This window comes from Melampsora larici-populina (genome assembly GCF_000204055.1).
Source record: "Melampsora larici-populina 98AG31 unplaced genomic scaffold MELLAscaffold_24, whole genome shotgun sequence".
Lineage (NCBI taxonomy): Eukaryota > Fungi > Basidiomycota > Pucciniomycetes > Pucciniales > Melampsoraceae > Melampsora > Melampsora laricis-populina.
Window position 1 is genome coordinate 31,624 of NW_006768788.1, and position 24,272 is coordinate 55,895.

Consider the following 24,272-nt stretch of genomic DNA (forward strand, 5'->3'; position numbering starts at 1 on the left):
AGCGTTAAAGTTACGATAAATCACTTGGTTACCGCACCCATAGTGGATGCTCTTATATGATCTCATACATATCAACAAAGGGACAACGTAGTAGTCAACCGCAATTAAACCGCTGATCGGGGTTAAAGCAGGGACCATGTACGTTTGGCAACTTGCGTACTTTTCGGGACTGCTTCTGGTTTCGATAGTCCCTTGATCTTAGCCGGTCCCATCGTTGAAGAGAAAATCTTAAGCTTAAAAGGTGTATAAGGTGGATAACGCGTCTTGAAAAGAAAGTCAACCTTTGGTGAAAGGCTGATAGATGGACGCTTATAAGTGAACGTCAAAAACGAATGGTATCCTCGATAGCTTCCGTGACCCTGTTAGGTTCGTGGAGAGGAAGGTATTTGTCTTGGTCAGATAGGATTCTTGGATACTTGGTTAAGACGAGTCCTTGAGCTTTTCCCATCATATCACTCAACTGATTGACCAATGCCTCCAAAAGGTGAACCTGTGATTGCCAATTGGGTACAAAGGTCGTTGCAAACAATTTGACCCGATCTTGTGTGTTTTCTGACTGGAAAATTTGTATTTCGGCAAACACGTTGGTGTTTCGAAGTCAGAGATTCGAGATTTCGATCAGCATTAAAATGTTACTCATTGAGACAATTGCACTACTCACCAAGCTCCAAATTAGATGAAGTTTGAGTGAATACATAGACACATAATGGTTCAGCGTCTGAAATCGGGCGTAAGATTTCAGGCATCGTTTGTGATTCAAGGTCGTAGGTGACAATGGGAAAGATCGGGCCAAAGATTTCCTCTTGCATCAATGGGTCATCTTTCTTCACGTTTCGGACCAAAGCCAATGGCATTCTCAACTCTTCGGCGTTGTATGAATCAGCCTTTGAATGTAAAGTGCCATTGACTGGGATGAGATCTCCTTTGGTTGTTTTAAGAAGCTCATTTAGTCGATCAAACTGCTTTCGGTTGATAATCTTACAAAATTGAAGGACTTCTGAATTATCGCCGGATCCTCCCGATGGGTTCACACTTTTATTGGACGAAGATTGCGAGATAGAGGGAAGGGGATATAAATCTAGCATAGCTTTCTTCAGACTAGCTATCAACTTAGCTTCACTCTTCTTTGAAACCAAGATATAGTCTGGCGCAACACAGGTCTGGCCTGCATTCACGCCCTTTCCCCAAATCAGTCGACGAGCAATGACGGGGAAATCCGCGTCGTCAAAAACGATCGCTGGGCATTTTCCACCTATGGATGAAAGCGACAAGGAAGTGGGGGAGAGAATCAAACCTATCCGTGAGTGACTGGGATATCGACACCAGACTGATATCATGACAAGGCTGACTGACCTAATTCGAGCGTGACGGGTGTCAAGTGTTCTGCTGCTCGCTTGGCTACAATCCTTGCGACGCGCCCCGAGCCAGTGAACATAATGTGATCGAACTTGTGATCCAGCAGAGCATTAGACTCATCGGCAGCACCATTGACGACACGAATATGATTGTTATCCAAATATTGCGGAATAAGTTTGGTGAAAAGCTTGGCAATTGCCGGAGCTTGTTCGGAAGGCTTCAGAATCACAGCATTGCCACCGGCGATCGCACCGATCAATGGGACGATCGCAAGAGCAATTGGATAACTGTGAAATTGAATTCAAATGAAATCGAAATCCCATCAGGTCAATCTGGCTGAGAGGAGTATGATGCGGTGATGAATGAGGTCACTTGTGAAGACTTACTTCCAAGTGCCATATATCAAAACCAAACCCTTTGGTTCATGGTACGTCTTCGGTCTGGCAATGCGCCAAGCAAAATCCGTTTTGACAGCTTGTGGCTTGAGCCAAGATTTGAGATTCTTGAGGGCATAAATCACCTCATTTATGGTACCACCCAATTCACCAATGACAGTCTCAGTCTTCGGCTTATCGAGCTGAATGTAGTAGATGGAGATGTCAGTTGAATATGGATGTGATTACCGACAGGAACCCAAAGTATGTCAACTACCGGCAAGACTTACATCGACGACCAGTGCTTCAACTAGCAAGTTTTCATTGTCTTGCAAGAGGTATCCCAATTGCTTCAATTGCTATTGTAACCAAATGAGACATCAAGATTCGGGAATCGAGTTTGGGACTGATAAAAGTAAGGTAAATAGAGAATACTGACATGGATCCTCCAGTCTAAAGTTTTGGTGATCCCATTTGAGACGTTCTTACTAAGTTCTTGACAAATCTGCAGAAAAAAAGAGTCAAGGAATGAATTGATACGTAGACTACAGCATATCAAGCCAGAGCGCTTAAGGTCTGAAGTACGGAGTCTATCAAGTTATTATCGTATATACCTTTGAAATCTCGTCAATCGGAGTGAATTGGAGGCGATCTTGAGCTTTGTTGGATGAGCTCATCTTCAGTGTATGTGATTGTGATATGAGCTACAAGAGTACAAGGCCAGAAGGATTGGCAATGCGTGAGACGTTAATGAAGATGAAGAAAATATCAAGGAAAACAGAACCCCACAAAAGTTTTTGATGTCATCACTTTCTCTTGAATTCCATTGCGTTGGAGTTGCCCACAAGTTGTGAATTTTGTCCATCGTGACAATCCAATTAGATCCAATTCGGAATCGAGGTTCGAATTATAGAATCAGTTCATGAAGTTGGAAGACAGGAAAGGACAGGAAGTCAAATAGAGATGAACTTTATGAACTTTTATCTCATCGAATTTGAAAGTATGTGAGAAACAACAGGAAACAACCAGATCACCCATGCCCTCACTTGTCATCTGCTCATGCGAATCTCACAACGCAAAATCTCATTTTCAAACGATCATAAATGATCCGGTTGAGGGATCCTTGCGATATACATTTCGGCCGAGCTTGAGCAATCTTGATGACTGCCTTGGGCTCGCGGGTGAATTGTTCATTAAAGCAATGGGATGCTGTTAAACTTACAGTCATTTAAGAAGAGCTTGCCCCAAATTCCCCGCCAATTCGCTTGAGTTTTGCGGGCAATTTGGGGCAAGCTTTTCTTAAATGACTGTACATACATACATACAGCCGTTTCATGAAAGGTTGCAATTTTTTTTTGAGAAAAGTGATCCCCGCAGCAGAAAAATTGGATAAAAGTGGCACAACCCAGCTTAAAGACTTTACATGCACTTAAGCTTAAGTAAGCATATCTTGCGCGTTCGCCGCGCCCGTTACAATCTTAACGGGCACTAGTGGATTTGCAGCTATTTGCAGGCCTTCTTCCGGTCGTTCGACTGTCACACCACACCCACTATCTGCCATAAGGCAAGCTCTCGTCAAGCTCATGCATGGAAGAGAACCCCAAAACAACCCTTGGGGATGGAATGTCTGATTCCATCCCCCTTTTCACTCTTTCTCGAAGTGTCTGGGAGGACGTACCTGCCTCAAGCTCTGGTGATCAATATCCCTCTTCAAGAGACATCGAATCACCTTTCCCATCCGCCTCTGGACGTGATTTCTCTCTCCGCACCTTCCAAACGATCACTGTTTGTTGACTCTTTTCTCAATTGACCTCTCAAAAACATTTCAATCATCATCCTTCGTGTCTGACTCAACTCCTCTGTTTGTAGCTATTCGGAATACTTTCCATCAACGCGACCATTATGTCTTTGATTCAAGAACAAGGTTGGATGAATTCACGTGAGCATATTTCTATCTTTCAGCCACTATCTCCCTTGCCTTCCACTGACATACCTCTTCACTAGTCTTTGAGGACCCTCCACTTATTCACGATGGACCAGATTCCCCAGCTCGCCAAGCTGGAGGGAATTTGCTTCCCAAACCCGGTTCTCCAGCACGAGTGAAATTTGATAAAACCCATGAGGTCAAAATCAATGTCGAGTTCAAGATTGCTTTTGAGGACGAGCCGGACGAGCCACAAGTCCGCATTGGAGGATCCACAAAGTCTAAACCAAAGAAGACCTTTACAGTTATCAATTCTAACAACCTTCCGACCGGAAAAGGCAAATTTGTACGTGCCTGTCTTATAGGTAAGAGTCTGAATGAATTCAAGGTTTTGTGTGGCAACGTGATTGGGGAAATGCGAGAGGGGATGAACGAGGTCATTCTGACTGGGGAGATGGCCAAGGAGTTGATATGGAAAGTCAAGGTTGGAAAGACCCCATTCACCCTCAGTTCGTACACAGAGTGGCAGGAATTTGTGGACACAATCAATAGGTCCAAAACCAAAATTGGAGACCTTACCATCAGTACCCCTAGTGATGCTCAAAAGAAGCGTGAATTGGCCGCGGTTAGTTTTGTTTTTCTATTTTGATTAAGAAGCGCTCCCGAGTTGATTGTTTCGATTTCATCAGGTTTCAGCCACTGATCGACTTTTAAACAAGAAGACTTTAACGCCTTTGGAGATCAAGGTGTGCCTAGCTTCAAAATCTTCTCTTGGCAGAGCTGATCAAAGGACCTTGTTTGTATTTCCAGGAACATCAAGATGAACGGAACTCTTGGGAGCTTGTGGACAAGCTCATCCACCGTCATAGCCAGATTGGTCCGGGTGGCGATGGTGGCGAAATTTTGAGAGCCCCCTGGGACCCAACCTTCCGTTATCATTTTTCACTGCAAGGCGCACATATCTGGGCAAAAGCAATTGTCAGTATTCCTAAATTTCTCTATATGTTCAATTTTAGCTCATTTATCTGTGTCGGCTAGATCAATGGAACTGCGACTTTGGATATGCCTCCTAATTCTCAAGCTTACCGCGAGATAATGAAGAAATCCAAATGTCGTGGTGACAAATCGACTTCCAAAGATGCGCACACTTCCAATCTGAAACGCAGGATTAGTGGTCCCTCTTTGGCCAACAAGAAATCGAAGGCGATCCATTCTGGCAGACCGAGTCTTCCAGATAAACCAGGTGTTGCACAATCCACTTCCACTTCCACCTCCAACCAAGGTGAGTTTGGTATCCACGGCACTCGAATCACCTCAACTTACCGTGACTAACATATTGTTTGTTTTCATTTCCATTTCTAGCGGGTGCAGGACAAGACGCTCACATCGATCCATCCCTTCAAGATCCGAAGGTCATTGATATGACCGGCTCAGGTTCTGAAGGAGATTTCAAAGAGGATTTTGAAGAAGAGTTTGAAGAAGGTTTGGAAGATGATTTTGTAGACAGAACGTTGACCTCAGACGACATCGAAATCATGTCTTGAGATGACAAACCCTCAGAGTGTTGCTTTAATTACAAAAAGACAATTGTCATTGTCGGTTTCACACCTCATTCTATTCCAATTTGTCATGGTTTCCATGTGGTCGCTTCCACTGAAGCGACCTCTATTTTGGTTATCGATCTTGTTACTTTTTCAAAAGACATGCTATTGTTTCCTATCTTTTACAACCTGGTGTCTTCAATTGTCTGAATACTTTTGGTGTGGTTTTTGCTTATTCAATGATTGACTACTATGATGTTTCCCAAATTTAATTGGTGTCTTAAAGCAAAGATCCTACCTTGATTACATTCATTGATTAGAGCAGGTTTGAGTACTGATGATTGATACGGACTGAGACAATGTCTGTGACTCGTCCGATATGATGACACTGAGGACATCATCTCTGATGTTGTTTCTTTTCAACCATCTTCTTCATCCTGTCAAAAAATCAGATGTATCGGTCAAACACACTCTGAATGATGGAGATATAATGGTCTTTTATTGGGTTAGTTTGACCTGATATCCTTAAGCCCCAACTACCTCGAAACACACGCATGCCTCATCCCATATCGTTGTGAACGCTTTTTGTCTCCATAACAATGCTTTTGAGACAGAGAACTTGATCAAAGGTCACAAACTTTGTATCAAAGTTCATTACTCATCTTCTAACAAATTTGATTACACATTTGTTAGCAATGGAAAGTCGCTCGTTCGAGCTTTCCTTTTCTCACTCGTTCATTTTGCTCATTGTCATAAAACAAAGGAATCAATCATATGTTAAATTCAAAGTCAGACTCACTCCACTCTCTTGCACTACACATTTTAATTATAGTAGAAGTGTGAATACCACATTGTTGGCATTCATAGCCGAAAGAAAAAAAATTGAATTCAAGTCCAGTGAGCACAATTTAGGAAAGTTTACAAGCCATCTATAAGTCACAGCAAGAATGGATGGGTGTCCTTCAACTTTAACAGTCATTTTCGTACTAAAAATAACCAGAACCTCTAAATAGAGAAGTTGTCAGCTCCTCGGTGAATATGTCCATACAAGCGACCCAAATCGCTTCTTTCTCCTGATCTTTAGTGAGATCCCGATGTAGAATTCCTGATTGGCGAAGATCGGCCTTCAATGGCGAGAACCCCTTTTCAATTGGATTGAAGTCGGGGCTGTACGCTGGGAGGTAGATAAGTCGAATCCCCCGAGCGGCACAGAGGTCAGGAATTCGGCCACCGTGATGGATTCTGGCATTATCCATCACGAGAACCGAGTTCCTAGCCGGCCATGGTTGCATGAATGGCAACTACAGTCGTAGGAAGTGAATCAGCTGACCAATCAACATGAACCAAAAAGATGAAAGCTTACCAGATGAAATTCTAGATACTCCTCGAATCTCACTCGGTTGTAACCCCCCTCAATCACTTGAAGACCAACAATTCCACTCATGGAGATCGCTGGTAGGATCGTCCATCGATTCGCAGTAGTTGCACGTTGCAGGCGACGGGTTTGCTGTCCGCGGCGAGACCTGGCGTAATCTCGATACAAGCGCCGCTTGGTTAGGCTGCTCTCATCTGGAATTAATTGTCAGCAAATAATATCATTAAAAGAAGGAAAAATGTGGGACAACCTACCAGCAAAGACCAGACATTGCACATCAATGCCAAAAATTCTTGCGACATATTGGCCTCGAGCAATTGGACTTTGGTTTGGATGGACCGTTCGCACTTTTTTTCGGGTAAGGTTTAGTCGAGACTTGATTTCATTGAATAGATTACCAGTTGATAGGTTGATATTGAATGTTTCACGAAGTTTTGATTTCAGCTCGTCCGAATAAAGGGTGGGATCGCCGTCGAGGGAATCCATGAGGAAGCGCCGCTGTTCATCGTCCAGCCGAGTCGGAGCGCCTTGATCCATCCAAAGATTAGGATCGGTAACCACCGAGCGTGTAGTGCGGTAGAGGATATACCAACGTCGAACCGAAGCGATCGAAACCTGGAGTCCTAATGTACGGACAATATCCGGGTAGCTCATCCCTCGCAAGACCATTCGCACAATTGCAACCTTGAGGTCTGGGCTGTAAGTGTTGAAAGGCATTTTTGACGGAACTCAGCATGTGATGGGCAACGGTGAGAAGGGCAGAGAGGGATGAAAAACGAGGTTAGAGATAAGTGCGAGTCACGTACCAGATCAGAAAAGGGGCCCTTCGCCAAGGACGCACCCCATCGAGTGAGTGAGAATCAAATATGATCTGCATTGAGATAGGGGTGACAGATGACCGGAGGGGATATTGGGAATCCTCTCACGAGGATTCTTCTAGTGATCAAAACTGTACAAAGCAGGGCAATAAAACAAAACTCGGTTTTGTCACCGCGACGACTTTTTGAAAAAAAAATCAATCATTCATGAAACGGCTGTACATATTTTAGCTTAACACAAGCCCTCTCTGCGCGGCCACGTCCGCGCGCCTCGCAGAGGGGCTTGCGACTAATTGTCGAATTCTGGCACGGAGACTCCAGCCCTTAAGTCCTCTTAAGTGGTTTTTTGCTTTTTCCTGCTTCCCTTGCTGATAAACACCACTTTACCTTGCAGGGAGTGTTGTTTGGCATGGGGTTCTACACATACTGGTGGCCACCTTTGGTTGGCACTCTGAGTGGTGTAACCAACCAGGTAGGTTGAAAAGCTTTACAATCTCTGCCTGTACTGTCTCGTTTTTGATTTTACGGTTCAAATACAGCCCATAACCCCTTTACAAGCGAGACATAAAGCCTGGATACGTGTCTTGCAAACAGAATGACAGAGCATTCTTTCCTGGTTGATCAATGGTCAAAGACATGTAGAAGCCATTCATGAACATGATTGCCTGCAAGTCAAAGTGGTATTTATCAGTGAGGAAAGCGGGAAACATCAAAAAACCACTTAAGAGGACTTAAGGGCTGGAGTCTCCGTGCCAGAATTCGACAATTAGTCGCAAGCCCCTCTGCGAGGCGCGCGGACGTGGCCGCGCAGAGAGGGCTTGTGTTAAGCTAAATACATATTAGTATCTGTCGATATATCGAAGTGTTGCTGAGAGTCCAATCGACAGTTTCCAATCTGATTGAGATTCCCATGGGCCAAGGTAAAATCGGATCTTGCTTCCACATAAGAAATGACCAAGCTGCCAACTTGATCAACCTGAACGGGATCCTCCATATTCTCATTTGATTTCTTGGTCCTTCCGGTTCCTGTACAAGTCATAGTCAACCTCAGTTTAAGCATTTATTGTTAGTTTTGATCAATTGCGGGATACAAAGTAGAATCCGGGCACATGCCCGGCTTCTACTTTGTATCCCGTCAATGAAGTGTGGTAGATCCAATGGATTGTTTGGGATAGCAAGCAAAGCAAAATTGTGATTTTTAGAGATTCTTGATAAAATTTGATAAAGTTTTGTTGATCTCTGGCCTTATTATTTGCAAACAATTATAACTCAGTTGCAGCATAATTTTGATTGTTTCACTTTTTGCAAAGTACCTCATGGTTTTTCTATCTGTGTGTTTAGCAAAAGAAGTTTTGGCTTATTTGTCATGGGCTGAATACCTGTGGATGCTTTGCCCCATGAAATTTTGTTGACCCCTGGGTCAGATGTTTGTGCTCACATTTTGCTCTTTTGTTTTTGTTGTGGTGGTGACAAGGCACCGAGGAACTTCCCGGGTCCATTTCGGGAGAAATAAGCAGAGCATCCAGCTTCACGCCTTTCACGTAATGCTAGAAGCTGAGCCATGTGACGAGTGGGCTCTCAGACAGCGGTTTGGTACGCGTTAGACCGGCCCTGGATTCTCTCACCCTGTCTAGGGGTGAGGTTATCCTCCTCTCAGAGTTCAGAACCTCTCTGTTGGTCCTCTCTCTTCTACGAGTCGTCCACTCTTCCTAACCGCGAAGTCCTTGTCTTCACAATCTCCGCTTTCCTTTCCTCCCATCTTTACAAGAATCTTTTCGAACCCTCATGTCCTCTTTGGACTTTCCCACCCTCCCAGGTTTGAAGGGTCCCAATCCCTTATTCTCGTTTGCGCCCTCAGGACGCGCACTGGGCTAATTACCTTGCAGAAGGTCAAGCAGCCCAGGTGTTTGCTAGGTGTCCCACACCCGTTGCTTAGTGGGCCTCAGCCTCAGTCATACTGAGGACAAGTCCCATGGAAAGCATTAAAACGCTTAGCAATGAGTTTGGGGAAACAATTCTTTCCCCACCCCCTCCGCAGGGGATTTTGAGTAAGAAATGGACTATATCAATGACTTTGGCCCCATTTGGTATAGCTTACAAAAACCAGGAGAAATGTATTATTTTTTGAAAATAATCCATTTTACACTTTTTCAAAAAAAGTTGTTTGTTATCGCTTTTGCCCTCTTTTGCCCCTCATTTCAAAAGCCATTTTATAGTCCTTAATGGATTATTTTTGATCATTTTGAAAGCTCCTCTAGACCAGCTTTTCACATTTTAATAATTGTGATATCCCGATATCATTGTTTCCCTTTGTTATCATCTTTCTTTTCTTTCACGCTTTTAGATGTACTTTTCTTTTCAACTTGTGTGCTTTTTCTCTTATCAACTTTTCTCAAAAATGTGAACTGGATCCTACAACACCAGATCCGGTCATATCCTATCTTTCTAGATGTCTACAACATCTATACTTGTATCTCACTCTTCACTTGCCTTATATGTACTTTGCAGAGATGGATGTCTATATGTGACACCCATCCCTTGCTTGTGGAATGAATCCCCAAGCAGCTTCTCAACTCATTCACCGTACCGAATCCCAGTTGACACAATAACATCATCCACTTTTTAAGTGCATTAAGGCTTTTGTTGCATAAAACACTAACTAAACTTATTAAGTGAAAAGGGACTAATTTACCTTGAGAAGTTTGGCCATTTAGTTGGAGCAAAGGAGTTTGGTGTCATTTGATGGTCAGATCATCATCTCATCCCTCTTTTTTTTGAGAATTACTTTTGTAATTAGTCATTCTTTTGTTATTCAGACCTTTGTGCAAGCACGTCCCAAACCGGGATTTGGTGGATAGGATTCATATGCAACTTTTTAGACTGTCTTGACAGTGATATCCCCCCAACTCTGTAACAAAGTTAGGCAGACGTTGTTTCTGATATTTTTCAATCAAGCCCTGTTACAAGAGCATTTATCAACAATTTGTGGTATCATAACACTAAAAGCACAACCCAGTTTCTCGGCGAAACTGGATTAAACCCCTAAGGCAAGCTGTCCACTAGGACTCTAACCCCCTTAGGCTCAGCTGTTCCGACCTCACCTCTCTTCATGGCCGGTCAAACCACCATGAGTTCTATCTTTTCTGTTCATTGATGATATCACGGTGAATTCGAACGCGTAAAACTCCAATTAAAAACCTAAAACTAGATCAACAACTAATTAAAACCCAAAACAACAACAAGCTCAAGAGATTGATCATGATCATGATGAAGGTGTAAGGAGTGATCGAGAATAAGCACATATCAAATGGTATAATATCATCTCACAAGATAATGATCTTTTTAGTTGGTCTTGATCCTTCTTTAGCTAATTCTCCCGAAAATGTATTAACCGTTTTTCTGGAACCATTCCATTAGATTTCATCCAGAATGGTAGCTCAGTTATTGAACATACTCTAGAAGATTGAATCGAGATGTCTCATATGCATCATAACTTACTCAACGATCATCCAAACAAAATGGAATAGACCAAAACAAATTCGTCGTCTGATCCTGTCAAACAGCTGATCAAGGAAGATGTGATAGCCCCATCGATAGTGAACTCGGGCTCGGTTGAAAAGATAGAAAAGAAAGAAGATAGTCAATTAAAGGTAGATGACCGGCATTGGATCATTGATTCGATGATGACATCGATATGAAGAATGCTCCATTGGAGCCACAAACGTGATTGGAAATTCTGTCTTGTCTCCAAATTACTCATTTGACAAAAACCGACTTATTTGTTCTGACACAAAGATTCAATTCAATTCATCAAAATATTATCACAGGCATCGTGTTCTTGCGGCTTACGATGATCCTCGGGCTAATCTAAATGAACCTCAAGTGATGTCAAATTACTATCAACGACTTTTTCCTTGGAAGCAACTCTTCTTATGATTGAATCAAGATACGGCGAGTCAACGTTTTATTCAATGAAACACAAGTGTGATCTTTGACTAAAAAACATGAACTCATGAAAGGATGAGTCAATCTTTGATAGTACCCAACTACGCCTTTACACATCAAGAGTTTACTGTCACCCTTCGAAATGAAGCTTACCTAAGATACAACTCTTATGCAAGTCATATCGAATTACAGAAGGATTTTATCAGATTGAACCCTACGCGATTCGAAATCGGATCTGCTTATACGGCCCAGCCCAAAGATCAAAAACGATCTTAAGAGAATCGGTCTTTGAAATTGATCTAACGGATTATGATGATATTCGAAGCCGTCGTTCTGAAGCAAAAAATTGTTTGAACTTCATTAACATTGCTGTACAAGTTCTAGATTTATCATGACAAGAAGATTTCTCATTTCAACGTCTTTTATGGGTTTATTCTGGTAGAGGAGGTATTCATTCTTGGGTGTCTTTGACCCATCCTATTCACCCTGCAATCGAACGTAGTTACAATATCCTCAAGGTTTACTTTCGAGAGATTGTGTTTGTAGAACAGGATGCTCTCAAGGATCCTGAAAAGTTGTCGACTGTACTGCAAGCCTTGAGTGAATCAGGTTAGTGTATGCTTGTGAATTTGTTGCTTGACTAAATAGATGATGGTCTATATTTTCTGAATATGTCGTTCTTTCATCAAACAGAAAAATTGAAGCAAATCTCTGAGAAGTTAACGATGGCGAAATCAATGACCTCGTTCGCCAAATGGGAAGAAATTCACAAGACGGTTGGACAAGAGATTAAAAACATCGATCGAAAGGCTAACTCTAGCTTCAGTGATCAAAGAAGGAGCCAAAGACTAAAGGAAGCACTGATCAATATTCAATTACATTGCACATATCGTAGAATCGATTTAAAAGTTTCTAAAAATATGAACCATCTTTTGAAAAGTCCGTTTTGTGTAAATCCTGGTACAGGTAAAGTTTGTGTACCTATCGATCCTACTCAAATTCATGCATTCGATCCAGAAAAAGTTCCAGATGTTAGAGACCTTTTAAGACAATTAGAAAAAGTTAAACTCAATCAAACTGGAGAAGGACCTCAACAAAGTAATCAACCTAATTGGGAGTAAACATCTTTGAAACCATATATTGAAGTTTTTGAAAAACATATAAATAAGATTGTAAGAGAAAAATTAAAATCCAAACAACGTGAGCTTTTCTTTCTCTTGATGTTGGTTTAATCTTACTTGTTTTGGTGTAAACTGATGATTGATTACTTCTTTTTGAAAAGACTACAGATGCACAAATGTCAGATAAAGCTCAATCTATGGAATTTTGAAAGGCTTTCATTCTTTTTCTCCTGGTTTAAACTTTTCTTTTCATTAGAAGATTTCTTGTGATTATTGATGTGTATTTGGGAATCTCTTTATTCAAATGTGACCATCAAATTTCAGTCAAGCGTTTTTAGATGATTCCATACAAGGGTGAGGGAGCCAGACCCAAATGAATAATAAGGTGAATCACTGATGAACTTACTGAGGTTGTCTCTCATACAAGAAAGACTGGTGAGAATCATCTTTGGCGATAGGATATCAAAGATGATAGGTTCGGTTCTCATAGGCATGTATGGATGTAGAACAAAGAACACATGCATGAGCTGGTAAAAAGGGCCAGCCTCCAGAGGGTCCAACCACCCTGTCTTGTGCATGTAGTGTAAATGATTGATGTTATTTCACTCACCTAAAGGAACTTGGCATGAGAAAAAAAAATCCTCTGAAGGACAGGAAGTGAACAATTTTGTCAAGAAGCTGACCAATACAAAAAGCATGATGAGAGGTAGAAGTTAAGTCTTGCCTTGAAAACTATGTTGAGGATCTCACAGAATTAGATATGAGTAGGACAAGTACACATGAAGACTAATGGTGGAGGTGTGGTGGAAGAGTCATTTGAAAATGGCTAATATATCTCAGGAACCAGGGGTGCTTCAGGGTCAAAATTTTGCACATTTGGAAGCTCCCGTTACAAAACCAACATTGGAATTCATGTCACAAACCAGAGGAGCTTTCCTCAAGCCTGTATGGATGCACCCATTTCATGAAGATAACACTGGCTGATGAATTCCCACTTGAGGTTCTGAATATGTCTGATTCTGTATATGTATTCATTGATAAAATAATGATGCAATGATACTTGCTTACTTTGCTCATCTCTAGACAAGGAAAGTAAGAGGAAATGGATCCTTGCTCATAGAATATGGCCTTTTCTCTAAACAGGGAATGACAGTCCCCTGGAACTCTGCCTCCGTCTCCCATCACAGCTTTCCTTATAAATAACACAAAAAACTGAAACCACCATGAATCTTCTCAGACTGCCTTGAATCATAAACATTAAAGGAGAACCATCAATTTGAACAAAACTAGACAAAACCCCTTACCTGCTTGAAAATTTGATAGTTTTGATTACTTAATGTTTCTGACTCTTTATGATGGTACATACTCCCAATGACAGATTTGACTTAGCTTGCCAGTTGTAACTCATTCACCGACTACCACCTAATCAAAGATTTTTTTATCAATTATTTACTTCATCAATCTTCTTCTCCTTCAAAGCAAACTCAATCTACTCCTCATTCTCATTCTCAACCTAAACCTCATCCAATGTAAGTCTTTTCTTTCAAACTTGGATTATCTTTAATCAAACTAATCCAATCACTTTCTTATCCACTTCAAATCATCATCATCTACAGTCCTCAAACTTATTCTACACAGGTAACAGTTACTTTGACATCAATACATCAAACTTGATTGTTTGGTTAAATTCTGTATTCTTTATTATTCTTCAACAGGTCCACGATCACCTACTAAGAAGATCAAACTATCACATCCTACTATCATCAACACCAATTCAAATTCGAACTACACTTGATCCACCTCAACAAACAAAGATGATCATCAAAAAAGTTTGTATTCTGATCCATCAAATCTACATACAGACATTCACATTCATCAAGAAAACTCATTTTCCTAATCACCCTTTTTCTTCCATTTCACTTAGAAACCTAAACCGAAAACCAATCCAAAAACAAAAACATCAAATCAACCAGAATCCCAGCACATCCAAAAGTTTCTTATCAATCTCGATTTCTTTATTCTTAAAGATCTCAATCTGTTATTTTGGTTTTGGATACTTTAATTTTTGTCCAAAAGATCCGACTCAGAACCCATTAGTTCGTTCAAATCTAGCCGAGCTACATTGGGCCTTATCACCACATCTTTCACCTTACATTCAAAGCTTTACTCAAGAGATCCATCAACCTGTCCAAGCCAAAGTGTCACAGATTTGGAACCAACATGTTTTTCCTACAATCAGTAAAGCTTCAAACCAAATTGAAAATCTAGAACTTGATCAAAAAATGAAACCTTTAATCAATGATTTAAAAGATTGTTATAAATCAACTTTTACTTTAGTCAGACCCTATTTCAAATTGGTTTAAAAGCCACCTTAAAGACTTGAAAAATCGAAATTCATTAATCGGATCAAACAGAACTCGATCCGACTTAAATCTCATAGAATGATCAAATTCAATTAAACTTACATCCAAACATTAAAAAACCCTATCAAAATGAAATCAATCCGGTTTTCCTTGAATATTGTAAACCTAAATCAATTGAATTCAAGAAGATGATCTTGAACATCAAGTTTGGTTTAAATCAAAAGTGACCGTTGACACAAGTTTGGTATCTTTAAATCCAATCGAAGTATCAAAGATATACAATTTATGTAAAGAGTTTTCAATGATCAAATCAGGTATGATCGAAACCAATTCAGCTTTATGTAATCTTGCTAAATACATAAAGATCTCATCAATCGGTTGTCCTTCATCTGTTTCATGCAATTCAGGTCGTTTGTTAGATAATAAATCTAGAATTAGCTTTTGTCCTTTAGGTGAAAGCAATCTTTTGGTACATCTCTTAGGATCGTTCCAGATAAATGTTTGAAAGCTGATTCAATATCACCATCATCTGAACGAAACCCAACCAAGCCAAGAAAGAAACATGAAGATCAGTAAATCATAAGCAAAAATTGAAATAAGGTGGACGGTTTGGAAAAGTATAAGACCTAAGATTAATGTATGTTCATCTTGACCATCTTCAGCAGCTTGAATAGCAATCCGATGTGACATGCTATAAGCCACATGACCGACTTCTACAATTTTCTTATCTGCTTTAGTTTGATTTTCAACTCGTTCATTTATTTCAATCACTCTTGAATCATTATACATATAAAATCGCATCTGAAAACTTAAAACTAAATATGAAGTTAATTTGTTCATATGATTTCTTCAAATGGTTCTTGATTTTGATGAAACTATTTGTATTGAACTAAGGATTGGTATAATAGGGGGTGTCAAGTTTGTTTTTTTTACGGTTTTTACCGTAAAAATTCTCTCCCGCTGTAGCATAAATTTACACAAATTTTATGCAAACGGGAGAGGATTTATGTATCCCGTTTGCGTAAAACGTAAACAATTTATGCTTACAACATTTGATCAAAGAGCTCGCCTTGACCGATTCGCTCTGAGACACAGTGGGCTTAATAGTGGATGCAAGGACAACCTTGCATCCTTTTACCAGCAGTTTTCACCTCACCAGGTGGATGATCGAGGCCAAAATGTAAAAAAACCTCAATCATGGTTTAGCAGTTATTAAACAACCACGGCTAAGTTTTTTTTGAGTTATAACATAAAAACTTAGCCGTTTCATAGTTTTTTTTGTTATAAAAAATCAAACTTGACACCCCCTAATGTTTGATTATCTCATGGATGTTTATGTAAAACCTCAAGTTCAAAAGATTAAAAAGTCATATGAATATTGTGAAAGAAAACAAATTAAAGTAGAAGTAGAAGATCTTAAAGACATCTAAGCATGAAGAAGTTCAAGAACCTATGGGAGTTGTGGAGGAAGAAAGTCAACCTGAGGAGCCGGTCATAGTGGTTGATGAGGAAGTGAAGGTTGAAAAACATGTGATTGTTATCAAGGAGAAGATACCCAAAAAGCCAGTTGTAGTTATTGATGAGGAACAAGTGATTGAAGAAACTGTCAAAACAATAAAGAGCCAAAGATCACCAAAAAACCTACTTTAGTTATCAAGAAAGAACAGATGATTGAAGAACCAGCTGTAGTGATTGAAAAAGAAGAGATAGTCAACAAACCTGATGTAACAATCCAGGAAGAACGGTTTGAGGTGTTTGAAGAGTCAGAAGCAATGATCAAAGAACAGTCTACAATATTCAACTAAAGAAATTAATTAATTGAATCAAATAATTTAAAATGAAACAAAAAGAACCTAAAAGAGTCAAATTGAATGATAAACAAACAAAAATTGATTTGATTTGAACCAAAAGGGAAAAGTTAATAAAGAAATTGAAGAAATGGTTTGAAAAGAATGAAAAGTTTGAATTGAAATCTATGGAATCTAAACTAGAAGATATCAATCTGATCATTAAGAAATCTAAGGAGAAATTTAAATCAAAAGCGATTGAAGTGGAATTAAATTGAATTGAAGAATTTGAGATGGATCAGTTGAAGGATGAGGTGAAGGATTTAGAAGACATTTGGGTTCCTTTGCAGGATTATGTGGTCAAAGTTCAAGCTGTACTTGGACCTGGGTTTACTTGGTGAAAAGATGTGACTTATAAAGATTGGGAAAGTAAGTGATCTTTTTTTCAAGTCTTTCTTTCCTCCTTAAAAACATCAAGAATACTGATGAGTGAATTCTTTGGAATTGGGGGGGTTCAGGTTATCATTCATTTTCAAGTATGTCAAACAAATGCAAAGCAAGGTCTCAAGAATTGATCTTGAATGGAAGAGATCTAAAGACAAATGAAAGTTTACAATGTCCAGAGTTTTTTAAGAAGATTAAAGAGACTTATGAATTGGTTTTAGATGAAGGTAGAGTGTTTGATTTAAAATTGGATAGGTTAAGGGTTAGGTATGTTGAAAGGTGGAGAAGGAAAACAGTTGGGAGGGGAAAGATGAGCTTTAGGGTAGGTTTTTGGAAGTACTTGGAAGGTTTGGAAGTTGGAAAGCAGAAGTTGGAGTGGTTGGAGGTTTTGAAGACTACCTTGTGAAAGTAAACATTTTGATTTGGTTTGATTATTGATTACAGATAGGTGTACGGTCCTTGAAGATAATTGATTTTGGGAGTATGATTCTTTAGAAAACCAAAAAGCTTGATGATTTGTTACAATTTTTTTTCATTGAAACCATTCACCACTCATCCTAGAAATAAATGAATTCTTGAAATCTACATAAAAAGGGATTCAATTTCTTTTATTCATTTTTACATATAATCTTTAATGATGTTATATTTTTTTCACTTTTTTCTCTATTATTGTGATTAAATTATCTTATTATGTGAATCACCTTTCAGTCTTTGGATTTAATTTGGATGAGAAGAATTTTGTATACAACATCAGAACTGTACATTGTCAAACCAAACCAATATTGTTTTAATTCTGCCCATGAAAGATAACCGTTAAAGCTGTATAAATCAAGGGGGCTACTAAAAAGCGCCCGCAAATAAAACCTGAGACCGCCCGCTTTTAGAATCCGGTAGTTACTAAAGATGTTTGACTGAACTGTGGTTCAGTCTTGAGGAACTAATTTGTCGAGTGTCCCAAATGTGATTGAAATCAAATAGGTGTGACAACTTCTATGTTCAATTGCAATTTCAATGATCAATCAATTGTGATCTCAATAATTGATTGACTCTAATACTCGCTACCCACATCTCATCCCTCGTATTGATTGTTTATCTTGACTAGATTGTTCAGCTCGGCTTGAAATACAATCACATCACTGAACAGGACCTGAGCCTCTTAGCAATCCCCTCAGGCTTGACTATTCTCTGTCTTGTACCAGCAACAAGGCTAGAAGGCAGAAAGGATTCAAGTCTCTGAGCTCTTGTGAGCATTTGAAGGTTTTACTTGAGTTTGATGACTTAATTGCTTTGTCTGGGTATAGTCTCAAAGGTTGAGGCTACATTCAAACACAACTTCGATTCATCCCGGTTTTGTGGATCCTAGGGGTTTATCGCGAATTTGTCCGACCTGTAAGTTGAATAGCGTCAACACCCTTTCAAACCAATGCAAGGAGCGTCTCATTGTATTCCTGCTTCAACAACTACAAGCAAGACGTGTATGCAATGAAAAGGAGAAGGGGTGGCAAGAAATTGGTGGGTTCCGAAGCGAGATAGGAAAAACAAACGAGTGATAATCAATCAAAATATTCAACTATGTAGATTGACCGAGTGTCTTTGTGAGTTTATACAGCTCTTGGATCAGATACAAGCAGATTAAGGTCTTCAAAGAATAAATCGCATTCCAACTTGGGTAGGAAGAAATGGAGAGACTTGCAGAAGAGGGGCAGTTCTAGCTTCATCGAGTTTGAATAGGAGTGTTCAAAGCTGAAAACTTGACATTTTGAAAGAGATTTTGAAGCGAGAATTTTGAACTGTGATTTTTGTAGGGGTGGCGAGAGATCGGTGGGTTCCGAAGCGAGATAGGAAAAAGAAACGAGTGATAATCAATCAAAATAATCAACTATGTAGATTGACCGAGTGTCTTTGTGATTTTATACAGCTCTTGGATCAGATACAAGCAGATAAAGGTCTTCAACGAATAAATTACATTCCAACTTGGGTAGGAAGAAATGGACAGACTTGCAGAAGAGGGGCAGTTCTAGCTTCATCGAGTTTGAATCTAGGCAAGGAGGGTGTGAAAACCTTTTTCGCGTGTACTCATGACCACTTCTCTTAACACCAGCCCCACCAGCCGGAGCTTTATAGGTGTGGTACAGAACTTGGTTAGAAAAGAAGTAAGAAACACGCCAACTATCCTGCTTAGATGTGGGTAGCGAGAGCGGGAGGTTTTGGAGGGGTTTTGCATGGTGGGTTTTTGACTGTTGTCGATCATTTTCAAGACCGCCCGGTTTCCATTTGATTTGATTTCAATCACATTTGGGACACTCGACAAATTAGTTCCTCAAGACTGAACCACAGTTCAGTCAAACATCTTTAGTAACTACCGGATTCTAAAAGCGGGCGGTCTCAGGTTTTATTTGCGGGCGCTTTTTAGTAGCCCCCTAAATCAATTGCAACAATCATCACCCAATCCATCTGTAGAGCTGTCCACATATTCTCTTCAAGTTGACTCTTACAAGGCAATGTCAGCAAGCACCTGGAGAGACCTTTTTGGATCCCTCTAGAGTTTCAATTTTTTCTACATATGTAGGTGTGACAACTTCTATGTTCAATTGCAATTTCAATGATCAATCAATTGTGATCTCAATAATTGATTGACTCTAATAATTTTTGTCCTTAAAAATTGCAAGGATTCATAAACACAACAGAGTCCCATGCTTGCCTCAAGCAAGGCTGAAGTGATCAAGTGACTTACGCCAAACTTGTACCGTCCATAACCTTGCAGTAGAGGGTTTTGCAGGGAGCTTCCTTCAATCCCCTTTATCTGTTTCCACACCAAGGATTCAGGCATGGTCCAAAGAGGAAAACCATGAGCCGGATAAGGCACATATTGTACAGTTTTTTCACCAAGGAAAGCACCATTATTACACAGATAATAGATGAACAAAATCAACTCATTTCACACCATGGGAATTAATTAGTTCAAAACCCATTTGAACCAAATTTTGGTGTCCGGGTTTGAAGTTTCCTCAACTTGTGATTTTTTTTTCACAACTTGTTTGCAATATGTTTGCTGATTTCCCTTGAGCGATACTCTGTCCACACATCATACAACAACAACACCTTTCAACATCAGTCACCACAGATTCACCAATTGTACAGAGGATCATGACTGAAGATGCATGACAAAGGAAAGATGATTGAATGGTTGGAATTGGGGTTTTTGTTGTATGATAAAGCTGTACAAGTAGACACAGAAAAGTTACAACACCCTTGGGGCCAAAAAGATCATTACAGGGTGATGTATAATTTCTGTGTCTACTTGTACATACATACACCGGTCCAACAGAGTACCACTCAAAGGAAATTGTCAAACATATTGCAAACAAGTTGTGAACAAAATTCAAGATTCAAGGAAATTTCAAATCCTGACACCAAAACTTGGTCCAATTGGGTTTTGAACTAATTAATTCCTGCGGTGTCACTGGCACTTCCCATATGTGTGGTCTACATGTACAAAAGCTATTGAAGCCAAAACTTTGAAGCAATTTTGTTCATGGAGTGGAGCAGTTTCCTCAGTGAAAAATCTGTATGATATGTGCCAGAGTAAGACACATAGTTTTTCTCTTTCCTTGGTGGAATGAGATAAAAGTAAATTGAGGAGGCTCCCTGCAAAACCCTCTACCACAAGTTTATGGACCATACAAGCTTGGTGTAAGTCTCTAGCTTGCTTCAGCCTTGCTCAAGGCAAGTGTGGGACTTTGTTAAGTTTAAAAATTTCACATTTCAGGCAATTTATTTGACTAATTAAATCGTATCATACCAAGTTTCTCACTTTTTGAACCTTGAATTAACTGGTTTGACTGCACTTCAATTCAGCTTTATCAGTCATCATTATAGCCACCACCATCCATCCCTGTGATTGAAAAGGATTTAGGTGCACCTCCAATCTATCTTGAAAAATGGAATTGAATTGATTAATGATCAAATTGATTTGACTTTGGATGATTTTTGATTGATAGATAGCTCAAATTAAGATGATGATAATTGCCTCACAGTATGTGTCATTTATTTCAGTGCTCAAAACAAAATGTGCAAAGTGAGCCTTTAAGATTTTCAAATTCAAAAGCTGCATTGATGTCAATAATCATTCTACAAACAGGTCTGTCAATTGATTGGAGCATGAATGATGGTGGCAATGATGATAAATTGTTTGAATTTTCAAGTCATCTATCATAGCTAATGGATTCTTGATATAACTGACACCTCAATCCATTGACTTGATCTACATTTTAATGTCAGAATGTGAGAGAGAGAAGTTCTTGAAATGGAATCTTCTCAAACTCACTATATGTTTCAGAGAAAGAAACCTGTGATTAAATGAAAGTGGTTTTGGTGCAAAGCCTAAGGCATAGGCCCCGGGAATAATATTACTTGAAAGAACAAAAAGAACACCCTACAGGGTGGCTAGCGGACCTAAAACTATACAGCTATATGACCAACTAGGGTTAGGGCATTAGGATTAGGGGGTTAGGATTAGGGCATTAAGATTTGGTGGTTAGGATTAGGGTGTTAGGATTAGGGTTTAGGGTTGGGGCGTCAGGATTAGGGGGTTAGGATGAGGGGGTCAAGCTTGGCGCAGGTAATAATTTTATCTACACAATTTTCACCATGCAGTCATTCAGGGTGTGGCCCAAACAGCACAAAAAGGGGTGTCAAAGTTCACGGGTGCCTGGGAGCACACCAAATCCTCAAAATATCTACCAACACACCCCACAGTTATTCTTCAGGTTGTGAAAAAAGTGTCAGTGCGGCGCCCGCCGCCCAATTGTGCTAGTGGCTTTTAAGACTGCTTTGACGGTAGTATGTAACAAGGTTTAGCCAACACTTTTTCTGATGTTTTTCAATCTAGCCCTGTTACAAGAGCATTTATCAGCAATTTTGAGGTTGATTTGATTTTGTTTCTCTTGTGACACCTTGTCCTTTGCTCCGCGGCCGCTCGCCTTGGTCTAGTCCCTGTAAGAAGGATTTGCATGCACAAATCTTTTAGTATTTAGAATAAATTGTGATAGGAGGGGAAAAGCCTTAGGCGAGTCCAACAACTCCTTGCTATCGTTGCAATTTACTTTCACATTTTCTTCTTTCATGCTCCTTCTCATTTTTTCCTGGCTTTTGAAAATCTTCTACAGTAAAGTAAAAAGTGGTGAGTATTTTCATTGATGCCACATGTTTTGCATCTGGGTGAGTCGGTTAGGTTCCTTTTGAAGAGATGAGCATTAAGTGGGCTAAAACCTGCCCTCAGTTGGAAGATAGCTGCTGTGCCACTCTTTTCAAGTTCAGCCAGTCCTTCCGCTATCCTTTCTTGTTTGTTTACATAATTGTTTTTGCCTGGCCTAAATGCAAAATTTTGGACGTTAAAATTTTCTTTAGTTCTTTGTCTCAAACTACCTATACTTGATGGTAGTATCATTGCTGTAATTTAGTTGTCTGCATCTTCTCCTGCTAGTTGATCCGCTAGTGCATTGAGTTCAATTCCCTCATGCCCTGGTGTCTAAATGAACCATATATTAGTTGTTTCTGGTAGTGTTTTTAGGATTGTTTGGATTTTGATAATTAGGTGTTGCCCTGAGCTTTGCCTTGGGATATCGTGGATCAATCGTAGTATGTTCTGGTTATAACAAAAAATGGAAAGGTTAGTCGGTGTTGGGCGCTGAGATCTAAAGATGTCTCTTGCTAGCTCTGCTGCTAGGAGTAGTCCTAGTAGTTTGGTTTCATGCTTTGAGTAATTGTTCTGGTAAATGACTGATTGGGCACTGCTGATTGTCTTCAAGACTGCAGCTGCACCTCCACCTTCTTCTTTCACTGATCCATCTGTGAATATTGCCACAGCCTTTCTATCATTTTCTTCCTCTAAGACTTGGTCTGGTAGTTCTTTAATGACTTCTTCTCTCTTTTTATCAAGATTAAATAGTTTGCATATGCCTTTGACCCATGGCACTATTGGATGTGCATATATGATCTCGATATTCTCTTCTGCAAGGCAACTTAGTTGTTGACGTTGTAGGACATCTTGGACCGGACCTAGATGAACTTTGGGGCGATGTGACAGTTTGTGCTTGATGAAGATCTCTTTTGCATGGTTTCCAGGTGCTGAGAGTTGTTTTGATATGAAGTGGTGATTTTTTTGTGTTGCCGTCCATATGAATGGTGGTAAATAAACATTGTGGCTCATCATATTGTTGGAGGTACCCCTAAAAGCCCCTATTGCTGTTCTGTTTGCCCCGTTTTGGATTGTTTCTAGTAGTCTGTTAGCTTTTTTGTTGTTCTTTTGTGTGAGTCAAGCAATACTGCCATAGAGAATTTGAGGTAATAAGACTGTGATGATTAGTTTTTTGATTTCTTTTGTTGCCAGTCCTGTGTAGCAGTTGTTCATCCTCTTAAGCTGTTGAATATTGAACTCTGCTGTTTTCTTCATGTGTTGAATATGACTGTTGAAAGATAGTTTTGTATTGAGCCATAATCCTAGCCACTTAACCTTGGTTTTAGGCTGAAGAGTAGTGTCTCCAAATTGGAATGTTGGGAATGTTTGGTTTCTTTTTGTTGTAAGGTGTAGCATTTGAGCTTTCTTATCTTGGTCCAGACATGTTTATTTTTGAGTAGCCACTGTTTTATGAATCTGTTGTCCATGTTCATCAATACAATGATCTATTGAAACAATCAAACCAATGACAAAATTGTTTTTGTCAACTATCTAAGATACTTACATATGGTGCCAATATCAATAGGGACTATTGTACCGTGGACTTGGTGAGTAGAGGGTGAGTGAGTTTTGAGGTTGGTTGTGTAGGCTTTTGTCTGGGAAGGTGTTTTGCGAGTATGAGATGTGATACATGATCACAACCGGGTAGGGTTTGATATGTGGTGGTGTGTTGCCTGCTACAGTGGAGCATTTTGTTTCACGGTGTTTTATGTCATCAAGGTACGGTTTCCGCCCTGGGGTGGGCTTTTGTCTTGGACGGTGTGTTTTATGAGATGTGAGGTGGGGTCGGGTATGTATGTTGTGGGGTGGTGTGTCTCCTGCCACAGTGGTGGATTTTGATTGAGGGGTGGTGTGACTCCTGCTACAGTGGTGGATTTTGGATTGAGGGGTGGTGTATGTACTTAAAGCGTTAGTTTGGAAAGTACAGTCTCGTGATACAGTGGTGGAATTTGCTACAGGTGTGGTGTGTGTTTTTAAAGGGGGAG

General features: G+C 39.9%; 4 protein-coding genes across 4 annotated transcripts; 2 read left to right on the forward strand and 2 right to left on the reverse strand.

Annotated features, from left to right (window-relative positions):
* On the reverse strand, positions 1–2,532 carry MELLADRAFT_116794 (uncharacterized protein; the record flags this gene model as incomplete). Its single annotated transcript, XM_007411370.1, has 9 exons — positions 1–359; positions 462–556; positions 662–1,252; positions 1,354–1,643; positions 1,743–1,933; positions 2,021–2,089; positions 2,170–2,235; positions 2,345–2,434; positions 2,520–2,532. The coding sequence occupies 8 exons, from the start codon at positions 2,405–2,407 to the stop codon at positions 123–125; spliced, it is 1,602 nt and encodes a 533-aa protein (XP_007411432.1).
* A 785-nt stretch (positions 2,533–3,317) lies between these two features.
* Positions 3,318–5,198, forward strand: MELLADRAFT_64068 (uncharacterized protein; the record flags this gene model as incomplete). Its single annotated transcript, XM_007411159.1, has 6 exons — positions 3,318–3,515; positions 3,600–3,669; positions 3,735–4,279; positions 4,344–4,400; positions 4,693–4,936; positions 5,017–5,198. The coding sequence occupies 6 exons, from the start codon at positions 3,318–3,320 to the stop codon at positions 5,196–5,198; spliced, it is 1,296 nt and encodes a 431-aa protein (XP_007411221.1).
* Positions 5,199–11,408: 6,210 nt separating this feature from the next.
* MELLADRAFT_107513 (uncharacterized protein) lies at positions 11,409–12,454 on the forward strand (the record flags this gene model as incomplete). Its single annotated transcript, XM_007411160.1, has 3 exons — positions 11,409–11,455; positions 11,776–11,942; positions 12,027–12,454. 3 exons carry the CDS (start codon positions 11,409–11,411, stop codon positions 12,452–12,454), a joined length of 642 nt encoding a protein of 213 aa, XP_007411222.1.
* Positions 12,455–15,004: 2,550 nt separating this feature from the next.
* On the reverse strand, positions 15,005–15,712 carry MELLADRAFT_72124 (uncharacterized protein; the record flags this gene model as incomplete). Its single annotated transcript, XM_007411369.1, has 1 exon — positions 15,005–15,712. One exon carries the CDS (start codon positions 15,655–15,657, stop codon positions 15,343–15,345), a length of 315 nt encoding a protein of 104 aa, XP_007411431.1.
* Between the last annotated feature and the right edge of the window lie 8,560 nt (positions 15,713–24,272).